The 13,941-nt window shown below is 38.6% G+C and overlaps 1 protein-coding gene across 1 annotated transcript in view; it reads right to left on the reverse strand.

Moving 5' to 3' along the window:
• Positions 1-13,941, reverse strand: part of EML4 (EMAP like 4) — a 64,633-nt gene that overhangs the window by 29,076 nt on the left and 21,616 nt on the right. The window contains exons 4-8 of the mRNA XM_054399219.1: positions 11,427-11,550; positions 6,476-6,625; positions 4,194-4,263; positions 2,677-2,787; positions 96-191 (exon numbers count right to left, since the gene is read on the reverse strand). Coding sequence (XP_054255194.1) covers positions 96-191; positions 2,677-2,787; positions 4,194-4,263; positions 6,476-6,625; positions 11,427-11,550 — 551 coding nt within the window. The remainder of the gene's footprint in view (positions 1-95; positions 192-2,676; positions 2,788-4,193; positions 4,264-6,475; positions 6,626-11,426; positions 11,551-13,941) is intronic.

Consider the following 13,941-nt stretch of genomic DNA (forward strand, 5'->3'; position numbering starts at 1 on the left):
AGTTGCACTATCCAAGTAATACCAAATGTGTCTCTATTGTCTTTATGGAAACACAATCACTTGTATTTCAAAACGTTAATTCATGCAATAATTACCTTTATTTCTGCTATTTTTGATTTCCTCTGCCAATCCCACACAGTGAGCATATGCTCATTGGAGTCATCAATTACACATAAATGAGTACCAGAATCCTAAAGAAAAAGAGAAAAAGAAATGCTGACAAAGTACTAATACACCCCATTCATAAACAGAGCAGGGCAGTAGTATTCTTAAAAAAAAAAAAAAAGACAGTCCAAACATGAAAATTACTGAGGACCTTTTAAAGCACTTATAAGCTTGACATACTCGGTGTTTTCCTCTTCTCTTAAAGACAGACATAGATTTTTTTGTATAATCTCACAAAAAATGACCATGCTTCAAATAATATTCTAGAAAGGTCTGAAAAGTATCTTCCCAAGTCTTTCCCTTTTAGTCTGTGTCCTGGAAGAGGCATTAACAAACCAGCTAAACCTGTTTGGCCACTGCCCTCTCTCCTCCCTCCCAGTTGCAGGGTCCAGGTTGAGGTTGAGAATCCAATAGGCAGGTGTCATTAAGGCTGCCTGGGCAGAGGAAAGAGGTTTCTCTTTCTTTTCTATTCTGCACATAATTTATTTTTCCTTGGGTCTCAGAGGACAGACAAATAGCTCCACTTGTGTTTTTTTCTTAAATGCCACTATCATGTACATGCAAGTTTACTTTATCAGGTTTTGAAAGCACATCTCTTTTTTTTTTCCTTATGGAGCATTAGGTGCCAGCAGTTTCATCATGTAGTTAATAAAACTGCAGCAAAGATAACAATCTTTCTGAATGTTTACAGAGCACAAAGATTGGCATCTATTGCATTAAATACTTGAAACAATTTATTCTGAATAATTTTACAACAAAATGCTTTATATGGCTTTATGAGATTAAAAGAGCAGACAGAATTTCTTAGAACAAAACCACACTTATTGACAGTAACACATACTTGCACCAAGAGGTTGCTTCAAGGACATGTATAGAAAAATTTGGAAGAGGCCATATTTATTTTAAAGTTGACTCTTGCAGTTAAACTGCATTCTCTTAACAAACTATGAAAATACAGGTACCTGAAATTTTTATTCCCAAATACTATTATAGCGGTAAAATGTAAATATACATGTCAGTTACTAAGTGAAGAGAAACCCTGAGGACAGCATTGATATACATGGCTCTTGTGTAGACTAATGAAATTTTGTGGTAAAAAACATAGTTCTGCACATTCACGAGTCTGTTGAGGAATCTGTCTAGTCAGGAATCATGAGATCATAGTAAGGTTTCAAAATCAGTTTCATCTGCAAATCAGCACTTGTAAAAATTAAAATCTAGCCCTCAAAAATGCCTTTTTTGTTTGTTTCTGAGTATGTATCTGAGTTCAAAAGTTGTATTGGTTTGTTAGAGTGACAGGAATCACTGTACTCTTCACATTACTTGAGTTCATGCTACCCCCTATCTAAAAATAAATCAGTAAATAATAATAATAATAGTTAAAAAAAAATCTTAACGGAAAGACAAAACTTCAACATTTCAATTTTAAGCAAAACTGCAGCAAGAGAGCATAAGCATTTCTTTTCAATGAGTGAGTGACACTGCTCAGTCTCCATCCTTGGAGATATCCAGAACCCAGCTGGACACAACCCCGAGCAGTCTGCTCTGGCTGAGCCTGCTGTGAACATGATGGTGCAGTGAGGTGATCTTGAGACCTTCCTTCTCACCTCAGCTGTCCCATAAATCTCTATTAGCAAAATACAGCAGACATTCTGTTTCTTCATTTTTCATATGTATTAACTCTCCTTGCTGGGATGCAAGAATTACAGCCTGGGTTTTCAGGAGGTTTTACTTTTTGCAAAAAAAAAAATTGCTTAAAGATTAAAATATATAGATAGTTTACAAAAAAAAAAAAAAATCATCACATGGGCAATTTTGAAAAGAAAACTTTTATCAATGCCAAGTAGCACATCTCCATTTGCTACTGATTTTTACTGAAAAATTCATAACAAGACTTTTTTTTCTTCTTCTTTGTAAAAGTAGATGCACAAATTGACCAAAGTATTCCTCAAGAAAAAAAATAGCACATGACATTTTTTTGTTTGGCTTGTTGTTAGTTTACAGGGTTTTTTGTTTGCTTGGTTGGTTGTTTTTTGGTTTTGTGTTTTTTTTTTCTTGATTTAATTTCCTATTGCTGGATAAAAACTTACTCCAGCTGTGCAAGCAGAAAAGTTATCCTTTCTATGAGAACTCACTAAAATTTATCTTTATGAACCTCACTAACAAACCTGTTTTTAACATCTAAACAAACAAATAAACAAAAAACCCCAAAAAACAACCAAGCCCCACAAACAAAACCAAACCACCAAATCAAACAGAGACTTCAATTTCTAGTTAAGGTTTATTCACTGTGCTAGTTTGTGACCACAATTTTACATGTGCTATTTCCTGTTTCTCCAGCTAGCTCACTGTCAGCCGGTTTTATAAAGTATACATTAACTTAACTGACACGCTTTCAATACCAAAACAGATCAGCCAGGCAACCACATACAAAGTCTTCCGAGATTTCCTTTGTTTTTACACAGGGCTGGATAAATTATATACCACACCAACCAATCATGGTCATCTTACCGCTTTTGAAAAATCCAAACACCCCACTCCACGCTCAAAAGTCCCAAGGCCAATAACCTGCAGTGTCACCAGGCTCACCGAGTCCCATACTCTAACATGGGGCTGCAGAGGCTGCATGAAAAGAGCAATGTGACAAGCAGCATCACCAACAGTGAAAGCATTATATGCAGGTTTCAAGTTTTGCTAGGCAGATGCTACTTGAATTACAAACTGCAGACTGAAATGCAGGATAATCTCTGCTAATGATGCTGCTGGATATATCTTGAAGCTTTGTCCTGGTGAAACTCAAGACAATCTTATGTCTGGGCTACAAACACAGCAGTGCCCCACCAGGGCAGGAAATTAAGTGGCTTTTGATAATTGCAAAAATAAATCTTTGTCTAACTTAAGATTGAACAAATAACAGAAGAGTCATCTTGCATTCCAGACCCCAGACCTAGAAATCTTCTGCAACAATTGAAAATAATGATCAAATTGTTTTACATATATATAGAGTAGGGAAAAATAAAATTAAAAATCCTGTTGCAGCGTTTTCTAACCATCACCAACAACTCAATGAAAATGCCCATGGCTATATTTCACACAAGTACTATCCCAAGCAGTTTAGCTTCATAAATGTGATACAATCATAAATAAAGTGGGACTTAAGTTGTCTTAAGGACAGCATTCACCATAGAAAGTGACAATAAAACATTCCAGTGATGGAAAAGCAACTAACCAGCCCTAATGGAACAGTTGGTAAATGTTCAGTGGAAATTACAATAACATCTATACAAAAAGCTCTACATCAGTTTCTTACAAAATCTAAGGAATTAAGCTGAACATATGAATAAGGCTTATATTTAATGTTTCTACACCTGACAGTATCTGCTGTCTTTTTTTCTTCTTTTTTCTCTGTCTGTCAGTGCATGAAGATAATCCAATTATGCAAATTCTGTCAGTTTGACAAGAACCAGGGACAAGAATATTTACACACTTGCTCTCAAACAAGGAAGTCTGCAAGAAATCTTGACACACCTTCCATGAATTCTCCAAGTTGGTTCTTCTTCTGTGAAACCTTAAGACTGACCCACAGAACTAGGACTTGTTCTCAGGAAGAAGACTTATTGAAAGAAATGTAACAGAAAACATGTGGCCTTATAAATCACTTAAACGTTTCACATTTGCTTGCAGAATTGAAATTGAGTCTCTTATGTCACGGACAGAGAAGGCTCGTTTTGATGTATGGCTGAATGCTTAGGTGTTACTGTTTTTTGATGGAGATATAGGCTGCTACCTTACAAACAGCAAAATGTCTCAGTAAACGTAGTGCTTAAAATACAATTGCACATGGAAGGTGAGGATGAGATTGAAAAAAAAAAAACGAAACAACAAAAAACCCTAAAACCAAACAAACCCAAACCAACCAACCAAAAAAAAACCCACACACAAAACCCCACCAAACCCCCACCAAACCCAGAACACTTTTGCCTGATTTTCAGAACAAGATACTACTGCTCAACAGCTACATTACTTACCCTTCCATCTTTATCCACTCCAGCTAACTGTCCTGTTGCAATTCTAATTTTGTCTGGATGAACTGCAAGACTAAGACAGACAGAAATATAACTTGCTTTTGCTGCCAAAGGTCTTCCAAACTGAGAGTTTTTTTAATTATTTTTGTTCCCTTTCTCAATTGAAGCCTATGAAGACACTTACGATCCTAAATCCCACTTTTAATGAGACAGTTTACAATGTTTTATTGCATACTGTACTAATGGGTTGATCAGGCTCTTGCAATGGCTTCTGGCACACAACCTGGAGTGCAGAAGAGCCACCTCACATGTGAAACATTAGGGGTTGGAAGGGACCTCAAAAGATCATCTAGTCCAAGCCCCCTGCTATAGCGGGATCACCTCGAGCAGGTCACACAGGAATGCATCCAGGCAGGTTTTGAATGTCTCTAGAGAAGGAGACTTCACAACCTCTCTGGGCAGCCCATTCCAGGGCGCTCTCACCCTCACAGTGAGAAAGATTTTTCTTACATTTAGGCAGAACTTCCTATGCTCCAGCTTGCACTCATTGCTCCTTGTCCTATCATTGGTCATCATCGAGCAGAGCCTTGCTCCATCCTCCTAACATTCATCATTCACATCTTTATAAACATGAATGAGGTCACCTCTCAGCCTCCTCTTCTCCAAACTAGAAAGACCCAGCTCCCTCAGCCTTTTCTCGTAAGGGAGATGTTCCACTCCATCTTTGTGGCTCTGCACTGCACGCTTTCAAGCAGTTCCCTGCCATTCTTGAACTGAGGGACACAGAATTGGACAAAATATTCCAGATGTGGCCCCACCAGGGCAGAGCAGAGGGGGAAGAGAACCCCTCTCAGCTTAGTAACCATATCCCTTCTAATATGCCCCAGGATGCCATTGGCCTTTTGGGCTACAAGGGCACAATGCTGGTTTATGGTCATCTTTCTGTTTACCAGGACTCCTGGGTCCCTCTCTGTGCTGCTCTCCCAACAGATCAGCCCCCAACCTCAATTGGTACATGGGGATGTTCTTTTCGAGATGCAAGACTACACTTGCCCTTTTTGTGTTTCACTGCATTTCTCCCTGCCCAACTCTCCAGCCTGTCTAGGTCCCACTGAATGGCAGCCCAGCCCTCTGGTGCTTCAGCCACTCCACCCAATTTTGTGTCATTGTTTAATGATTAACTTCCTACACATATTTATAAACATTACAGCATATTTTATGCATAATCCTACAGACAGCATGAAGCTGAAAGAAAAATAAATAAACATGCACCCAGGATTCAGGGATTACTGACATTTTAAACAAGTTACTGATGTGACTGTACTAATGAAATAGTATACCAGTAGTGTAAGTAAATAAATTAAAAAAAACCCTGCTTTTGATTATCACATTTTGCTTTGGAGCTGATGTGAAAAGACAGATTTCAGAGTATACATCCTTTTAGTCCTAGTGATTTTTTGACCAACCTTCTTATTTTCTTTCTCTGTATAACTACAAAGGTGAAGAAAGACATTGAAACAGGAAGTGGGGAGCAGGGGAGGCAGGAAGAGGTCAGAATGATGGACACCAAAACCATTCACAATGCAGTCCAGGTTTTTGAAAAAATTTGAAGAACACAAGACTGATAGAATTCCTTCCACAGTATGCAATTACAGTTACCAAAGCACAGCTAGGAGAAAAGATGATTAGATAGCAACCCTTTTCCATTCAGGTACACTAGGGAGCTTATGTTCACCATTACATTACATGCACTACTCTTCAGACTAACATCATACAGTCAACAACTGCCTTTGCACCCACAATGATGCAGGCTTCAACTTCCCTGCTTGTCTGTTTTGTTTTGCAAACATCCTTCTGATTTCCCAGACAGGAAATCTATTAAAAAAAAATGACAAAATTATTGCTCAGTTTTCCATTTGGTTTTCTAATTTCTTTTTAAGGCTACACCTTTGCCACAGTGCTTGTAAATCACTGATTTAAGCTGTGAATTTTAATTTCTGGGACATCTATTAAGAAGAATTTACACTAAGACCTCTTCTCTAATCTCTTTGATTGTCTGCATATTCCGTTGCTTTATATTTAAGACACAAATCCTAAGCTAGCATGGAGTGCCTAATACTATTAATTTCTGCAGTGTTTACTACAGTGATTCTACCAGGACTGATGAAACAAAATGATTACAATTATGATGACAGTAATGAGCTTATACATACAGTAGGAGAGAACACAAAAATAAATTTCTGCATTATTATACGCATACCTACATGCAAACGTCATATACTAACCATTTAACACAGTCTGTATGACCCAGATAGTGCCGCTGAGTTTTCTCCTCATAGTTGAACAGTACCACCACTGATGCTATGAAATAGACAATTTCTCCAGTAGGGAGGAGGTAAACATTGGCTCGACAGTCTCTTCCACGATACCCATATCTATACATATATATTTTTTCAAGTCAAGGATTTCATAATTACTGTATATAAAAAAAACACATCTTCCCTTCCCCCTCCTCCCCATTCTTAAATTATTCCTGGGGGAGCTCTCATGTGTCATCAAATATACTTTATTTTTTTCCTCTGGAACTGCAGCACAATCTCAGTAACACCATGTGAAAAGTCTTAATGCCCTTCAGAAAAAGGCAAGCTTCTGTATGGCAGCCGTCAAGTTCAGAAAATACTTTTTTAGACTATTCTAGAGTATTTTTAAACCAGGAAAAACTCAAAAGGAACTGACACAGTGAAAAATATTCTATCCAAATCTACCCAAAATATGTAAAAGGGATGATTTTTGTAGGAAACCATCATGACTCCTAGTGATGTTCAGAAGTTTCACACACTGCAAAGCAGGCTTGTTTAGCACTAATCAAACATTATTACGACTCATTATTTCTTTGAAACAGGTGCTACTAATGTGGCTGCCTGCTTGCATTCCAGCTCCCAGGGTCACTAGGTACAATGCACATCATACTTAAACAGTAGCTCTGTAGCCCCCCAAAAATCTAACTTTTCTATTATGTCCTGCAATTCAGAGAGCTCTCCAGTGCCAACCTGCAACAGCAAGGAAAGTAAGGGAAAAATATTAAGCAACTTTTATCTAAGGGATCCCAGTCTCAGGTCCTGGTTAATCATCTAAATAAAAAGAAGTCAAAAACCCACAGAGATAATGTTGGATGGACGAAGCTGGCCTTCTCTCATAAATAAAGGCATGTGAAGTAGTCCAAGTTTGGGAGGATCTACTGGCAGCTACTGCGGTGCTAGTTAGAGAACTGTCAAATAGAGTCTGATCTCTGCTCCTCTCAGAAAAAGGCTAGCTTCCTACTAAAACACCACCAAACCCCTTCTAAAACCACCACCTGCCACCCAAAATTCCCCTGCACACTACCTTTCCTCTTTTGTGGTTACACCAAACTGCAAGAACACTTCCAAAATTCAACATGATGTGACCTAACAATGATTCAAAGAGTTACACTGCATTCAGTTGTCAATTAAATCTCTTCAGAGTACAGTTAAAAAAATAAAAAGAAAAAATTCAGTCTTGTTGTCTTCCATCTCTTGCTGTCTTCTATCTATTATAGAAGAACACAAGGCCTCCTCTAAAGCAGATTATTTGGTGTCTTGCATAGTAAAGAAAGTATTAAGAGAAATGCCGATACAACACAATACTGAGGGCAGGAAAAAAAACCCCAAACAACAACAACAAAAAACCCCCCCGAATGCCTCTGTTTCTCCTCCATCACTATTTGCTTGCCCACTAAATTTTCCTTTCTTCTTATTTTAAACACTGATGAAACAAAAATAAACTCCAGAATGGTCTTTCACTAAAAACAAAACAAAATAAATACACCACTGAGCTTTCAAAAATGATGGACTACAAACCAACAAAAATATTTTTTCTATCCCGAAACATAGAGAATGCTACCATAAATACCTTCTCATAGGAGAAAGGCAGATCTTGTCAATTTTCTGTATAAAATAGGGAGTGTATTGATAAGGACTTAGTCAGATTGACATCTCTGAACATTCATCCTAGAAAACATGCCTTTCTGTAGCAGGTCTACCATGCAAAGCTAAGGCTATATATTTTGGCACCCACCATTTTGCTCTCACATTCATGAGGCTGCAAAAATATTTACATTTTCTCAGTCCATTGCTTTCCTTTACCCCCCCTACATAATAAAGTACCAAAGCAGAGCTCCATATCCTAGGAGTGATTTTTAGGAGCATTTAAAGAAACTATTTGCTTTGTGGGAGAATTTTTTTGCTTTATTCATTCTCCATTCCAGGTTATCTCACAAGAAAACTAGAGGAGTTGCTGCCCCACAGCAGTTTTCCTTCTTCACACACTCAGAACAAAGCAGCAGATATGTTAACACAGTAATTTTCTACAGAGCGTCAAAGGGGTGATATGACCTTCACTCTTAATTTCCACCAACTTTCAGTACTAATCCTTCAATGACTGATTCTTCAACCAGAGAAATTCCGAGATATGTATCTTCATATCAAGAAAGTTTCTCACCAATCACAAAGACACATTTGATATACATAAGAGCTTTTAGTTTTGTGGGTTTTTGTTTCAAATTGGCTAAGAATAGCCATGGCCCTTGTGAAAAGTGATCTGCTATCCATCAGACTTCAATAGTGTATTTACCATTATTCATAAAAAGGAGAGCATTAGTGCTAAAAATAATGTTATAAAATCCAGAAACTGAGCTACTATACACTGGGAGAATAGATAAAGTCACTGTCAACAGTAGCACTGTCTCTGACCTTTGTAGTTGCTAAATAAGCCCATTTTGCCATTACTAGGAATACCAGATATGTTTTAACCAGTTCTGAAGTGCAGTAGGAAAGACTGCACTACAAAACATGGACACTGAAACTAAATTATTATATTTAAATGAAATCACTCAGGAAACAGACACAGTCCAGAGCTCAGATTTCCCTATGAGCTACTTTTTTTTGCCAATTGGCTTAGGTATTTCTTCAACTGTCAGTAATCTGCTGGAGAGACAAAAGCTGAGTGTTCTGTTCAATCTACAGTAATGGCTATCAGTAGTTGAATGTATCTTTAGGACACAGTTCATCTTAAGAGGACACACCCAACCCAAACCCACCAACCAACCAATCAAAAAAACTCCAAACAAAAAAGTCGTCCCAAGAATCCTTTGGTTCTTGCCCTAAAGTTATTCATAGTTGATCAGCATCTTCCTAAACAGTAATATCAAAGGAAAACTCAATTATAAACAATCACCCAGAAGGCAGGGAAATTAAAGAAGTTAAAAACAAACAAACAAGAAAGCCCAAAGATTGAACAATTCAACAGTCAACTGACTTTTCTATGGCAAAACACTGACATTACTAAAATATTCTATGAATCCATGTCCCCTGGTCTTTTTAATAAAGTGTACAGGCTTCAGTTTGCCATAATTTTTGAAAGTACTGGCTGTTTGCAGATTTTTTCTCGTCACTAAGACCTTTTGCTGCTCTATTTTCCTGTCTCCAAAACTAAAAACCATTTCTGTGCAACTTCATAGACACCAGTGTTAAGTCTTCATAAATTATACTACCTTTTCCTCATTGCTTTCTTCAGCCTTGCATTCAAAAGATACTCTACACTCATAAATATACTGATTTAAGATGACATTTCCTTAAACAGATTCCAAAAACATATGCACAGTCTGTTTAGAATAGATTTATTTCACTTTAATTAGTCCTCAGCAGGAAACTGCTTTAACCTGAATTTAAGATCCTTGGATATTACATAAGTGTGTCCACACTGGGATTTGCACCTACTTAACTGAGGGTGAGATTTCATGATCAGTTTTCATTAGGACAAAATGCTCATTGCTGCCGAAAAAGTAAGATCTGATCTTTCTCCACTATGCCACAGTTCTAGCCCTTGCACGTTCATCGGGAAAAGCAGATGAATGAGCTGATGCTGCTGAAAGTTAACTATCCAAAAAACATTACATTTCAGTCAGACCAGTGACTGACCCAATTTACTCCAGTCTTTTAAGTGCCAGCAGCAACATTCAAGAGCTGTGACAGTAGAAAAGCTGGGCATGCATGCAAAGCATGAATAAAAGCTGTTTTCCTTCCAGTCATACTTTTAACCCATAACTATCCTCCTTCACAGTCTAAACTTCCACAGTTTCACTGAAAATTTAGAGGACATGAGCTCCACAGCTGCTTTTCATAACCAAGTACCTAATATTATCTCTTTCAAAAATCTACTAGTTAATACAGGCAGAAAAAAAAGATATCTTCTTTCTTAAAGTGAGTAACGAGGGATGGTTTAAAATACACATATGCCTAGTCACTAACAGAGATGATGAGGAGGGGTACAGGCAGCCTCTGTCTGTACATATCCTGACATGTGACAACGTACCATCAACACATTCCTCAAAACATTCCTGCTTAAAGCAACATCAGAAGGATCAAACCTGAGATTATTACACCAACTCAAATGCTGCCTGGATATGTTATTTTACTGAAGTACTAAAACTTACTTATACAATCACAACTTACTGGAAGAATCTGCAGAGATGGGGGGTGGGGTGGCAAGGGTGTGTGTTTAACAGGAAGACCCAAATGTGTGCAAAAGCATGTCTCTCATCATGAGCTTAATGTCTGATCTACTATGTGCGCAAAACTACTCTCAGCCACAAACCAACTCCATTCTTCAAATGATTAATTTGTTTAGGGCATTTATTGCAAACCAGCTTCTAAGAAATTAACCCCTTCATTTTGGAGATTAAATAGAGAAGCAGTTGCAAAGGATAGTTGCTTCTCCAACCCTCGCTCTGCAAGGACAATGAGAAATTCTAGATCTTCCATAGCTCTAGAATCTCCTAAAATGAACAGAGATTGAAAACTAACACTGTTCTTGAATGCAAAGCCTGCATTAATATAGTGGAAGGAAGAGAGGAACACTTTTTAAACTCTGTGTGTCTCCAAAGATACTTTCTTTCATGCTGAAAAAATAGTGCAATTAGTTTGAACAGCAAAACAAAGTATAGTTTTTTCTGACTACATATTTTGCAGCTTGAAGTTGTACTATACAGTAGTTACAAACCATTTCAGTTGTTATAGTAAATTGAATTTCCTCCTATTCCAAGTATTTTTTATATCTGAAAAGACACCAAACTGGCTTTTCAAGGAGAAAAAAAAAAAGGATAAAGGCAAGGTAAGACAAAAAAAAGAGACAGAAAGTAGTTACTGATATCAAGGATACACCCACTCCAGTTTTAACTTTTCAGGAGGCAGCTCTGTCCTAATATCATCATAGTTTTCTATATCGGAAGGAATGAACATTGTGATTGGTCGACCTCGCATGAACATCTTGATATATTCTCCCTCTGTTGAAACAAAAAAGCATATTAATCATGTGATAAGTTTACACAACAACTAAGCGCAAAAGAAACCAGTAATAAGCACAGAGATGCAAATAACACTTGTGATTATTTTTTAAATGCGAGTTTTAATTTTTTTCAAACAGAACACTAAAGCATACACACACACACATGTACACAGGGTATTAGTTGAATTTGTGATAGAACAGACTGAACATGTAATATTTTAGACATGCAAATTAAATTACAAGGCAAATTTTCAAAGGATAAATCAGAGGATAAAGTATGTTAGGTTGAAGAGGGCCTCAGGAAGTCTTTAAGTCCAACCTTGGGCTCCAAGTAGGCTCAGCCATGAAGTCAGACTAGGTTGCTTAAGGTTTTGCCTAGTCCAGTCTTGAAAACCTCCAAGGATGGGGATGGCACCTCTCTTGCTGCCTGGATGTCTGTTAGCACCCTTAGGGTTCTTCCAGCAGAGCTGCTCCCTGCAGCTCCTCTGTCCCCAGCCTGTATCCCTGCCAAGGATACAAAGGCTCCTTCTTCCAGGTACAGGACCTGGTATTTGCTGAAGCTGAATTTTGTGAGTTTCTTGCAGGCCCATCCCTTCAACCTGCCCTGGTACCCTTGGTTGGCAGCTCTACCCTCCAGCACACCAACTGGGCCCCTGGTCTGCTGTCCTCTGCAAATATGAGCATACTGTTTTGCCTTCTCCATGTCACTGCTAAAGATATTAAACTGGACAGGTCAGGGACAGATCCCTGCAGACTCTACTTGTTACCTGCTGGCCACCAGCTAGAGTATGATTGGTTAAGCACAACCCTCTGAGGCCAACCATCCAACTGGTTCTTTTACCCACCCTAGCTGCTCACCAATTGTCATGGCCTAGGGCCAAAAGAGGCCCAGCACAAACACAGACAGGCCTTAAGGTGTCTAGACATGGTCCCACTCTCCCCCCTCCTTCCTGCAGAAAGTCATGGCAAGGTGGGAAAAGCCTCAAAGGGGACATGTCTGGTAAACAAGTGGTTTCCATGGGGTATGAGCACATGTACTGGCCACTGCTCCCCCAGAAACAAGTCCTTTGTTTCTGCCTTTTATGGCCGCAACCTGGCAGAACCATTTTCACTGCCCAGTTATATGCTGCCTTCAGTTGCCTCTATTGGCCCAAATGGATCTCAGGCAAGATAGATATACAGGCTGACTTGTAGTCACCTTCACCTTGCCCTTAAACCTTGCTTTCAAGCCTTGCCTTGCTCAAGCCGTGCTTGAATTGCCTTCCTGGACCCATCTCGTATGAAGCTGACTCAAGTCGCCCTGCCCTGCTTTGAGTACCTGGTCCAAAGCCTGGGATAAAGCCACGAGCCTACACACTGCAAGCTGGAGAAGCCACAAGCTTAGGAGCCATGCCTGCTTCCCCTTGCCACTGGAATCGTGCCGTGCCTCAGTTTACCCAAGAAAAAGCAAGTGCCAGTCGTGAAGAACTCGTTGTAAACTGCCCTCCGTCCGCTGAAGCCAGATCAGCCCTGGGCCAACGTGGCACCCTTCTTGCTGGCAACCTGCCGTGCCAGCATCGTACTAGAGCGCCCCAAAGCCTCAAAAGCCTCATAGCTAACACAGCAGCAGAACTCCCCATATGAGTAATTAACTCATTGTCTCTTGGGCTTAAGAGTTCCTACAGAGTCTCCCCCACCCACGCTGCGGGTAATCATGATTTTTGCTCTCTGTTACTCTCTTTCCACGTTATTTCCTTCCAGTTTGCATAGAATTGTTGTATTTGACTAAAGACTGTACATTCCTATTGTAAATATATATCCCAACCATACAACGATCCTATTTAATGAGTTTTGGCAATTTTTCATATTAATAAAGGGTTACTAGTATTTTTATTAATACCCATTTGCCATATTGTTGGTTAAGTGCAATCCCTTAACACCTACGCAAACCATGACAAAGCTTAGACAAAGGATGCTGCAGGGAAGAGAGTCAAAAGCTTTGTTGAAGAATATAATCTGAGATTATCTGTCATCACAAAATAATATACTAACTTGAATTCTTAAATGTATTGAAATAATTCCCATTGCATGCTCCTGCAAATTGCATCATATCCTGAAGAATAGTAAGAAGCAACAGCTCCTAATGACTCCACTATAACACTGCCTATAGCTGTGACAACTAGAGTTTCAGAGTTGAGTAGGACTGAAACAGAAGAATAGCCGTCAATTAGTGATGTCGTATTAAAAAATCTGTAATCACATGTGATGCAAACAACATTGAACTCTAAAATTAAGATCTTGAAAAAATTACTTTTGTATTTCTTTCAAAAGACAAACATGATACAGACTTTCCCATAAATGCCCATGGAATGCTTATAAATATTTCCTTAATGAAGCATAAGATTATTAC

Source organism: Indicator indicator, chromosome 2, assembly GCF_027791375.1.
Source record: "Indicator indicator isolate 239-I01 chromosome 2, UM_Iind_1.1, whole genome shotgun sequence".
Classification (NCBI taxonomy): domain Eukaryota; kingdom Metazoa; phylum Chordata; class Aves; order Piciformes; family Indicatoridae; genus Indicator; species Indicator indicator.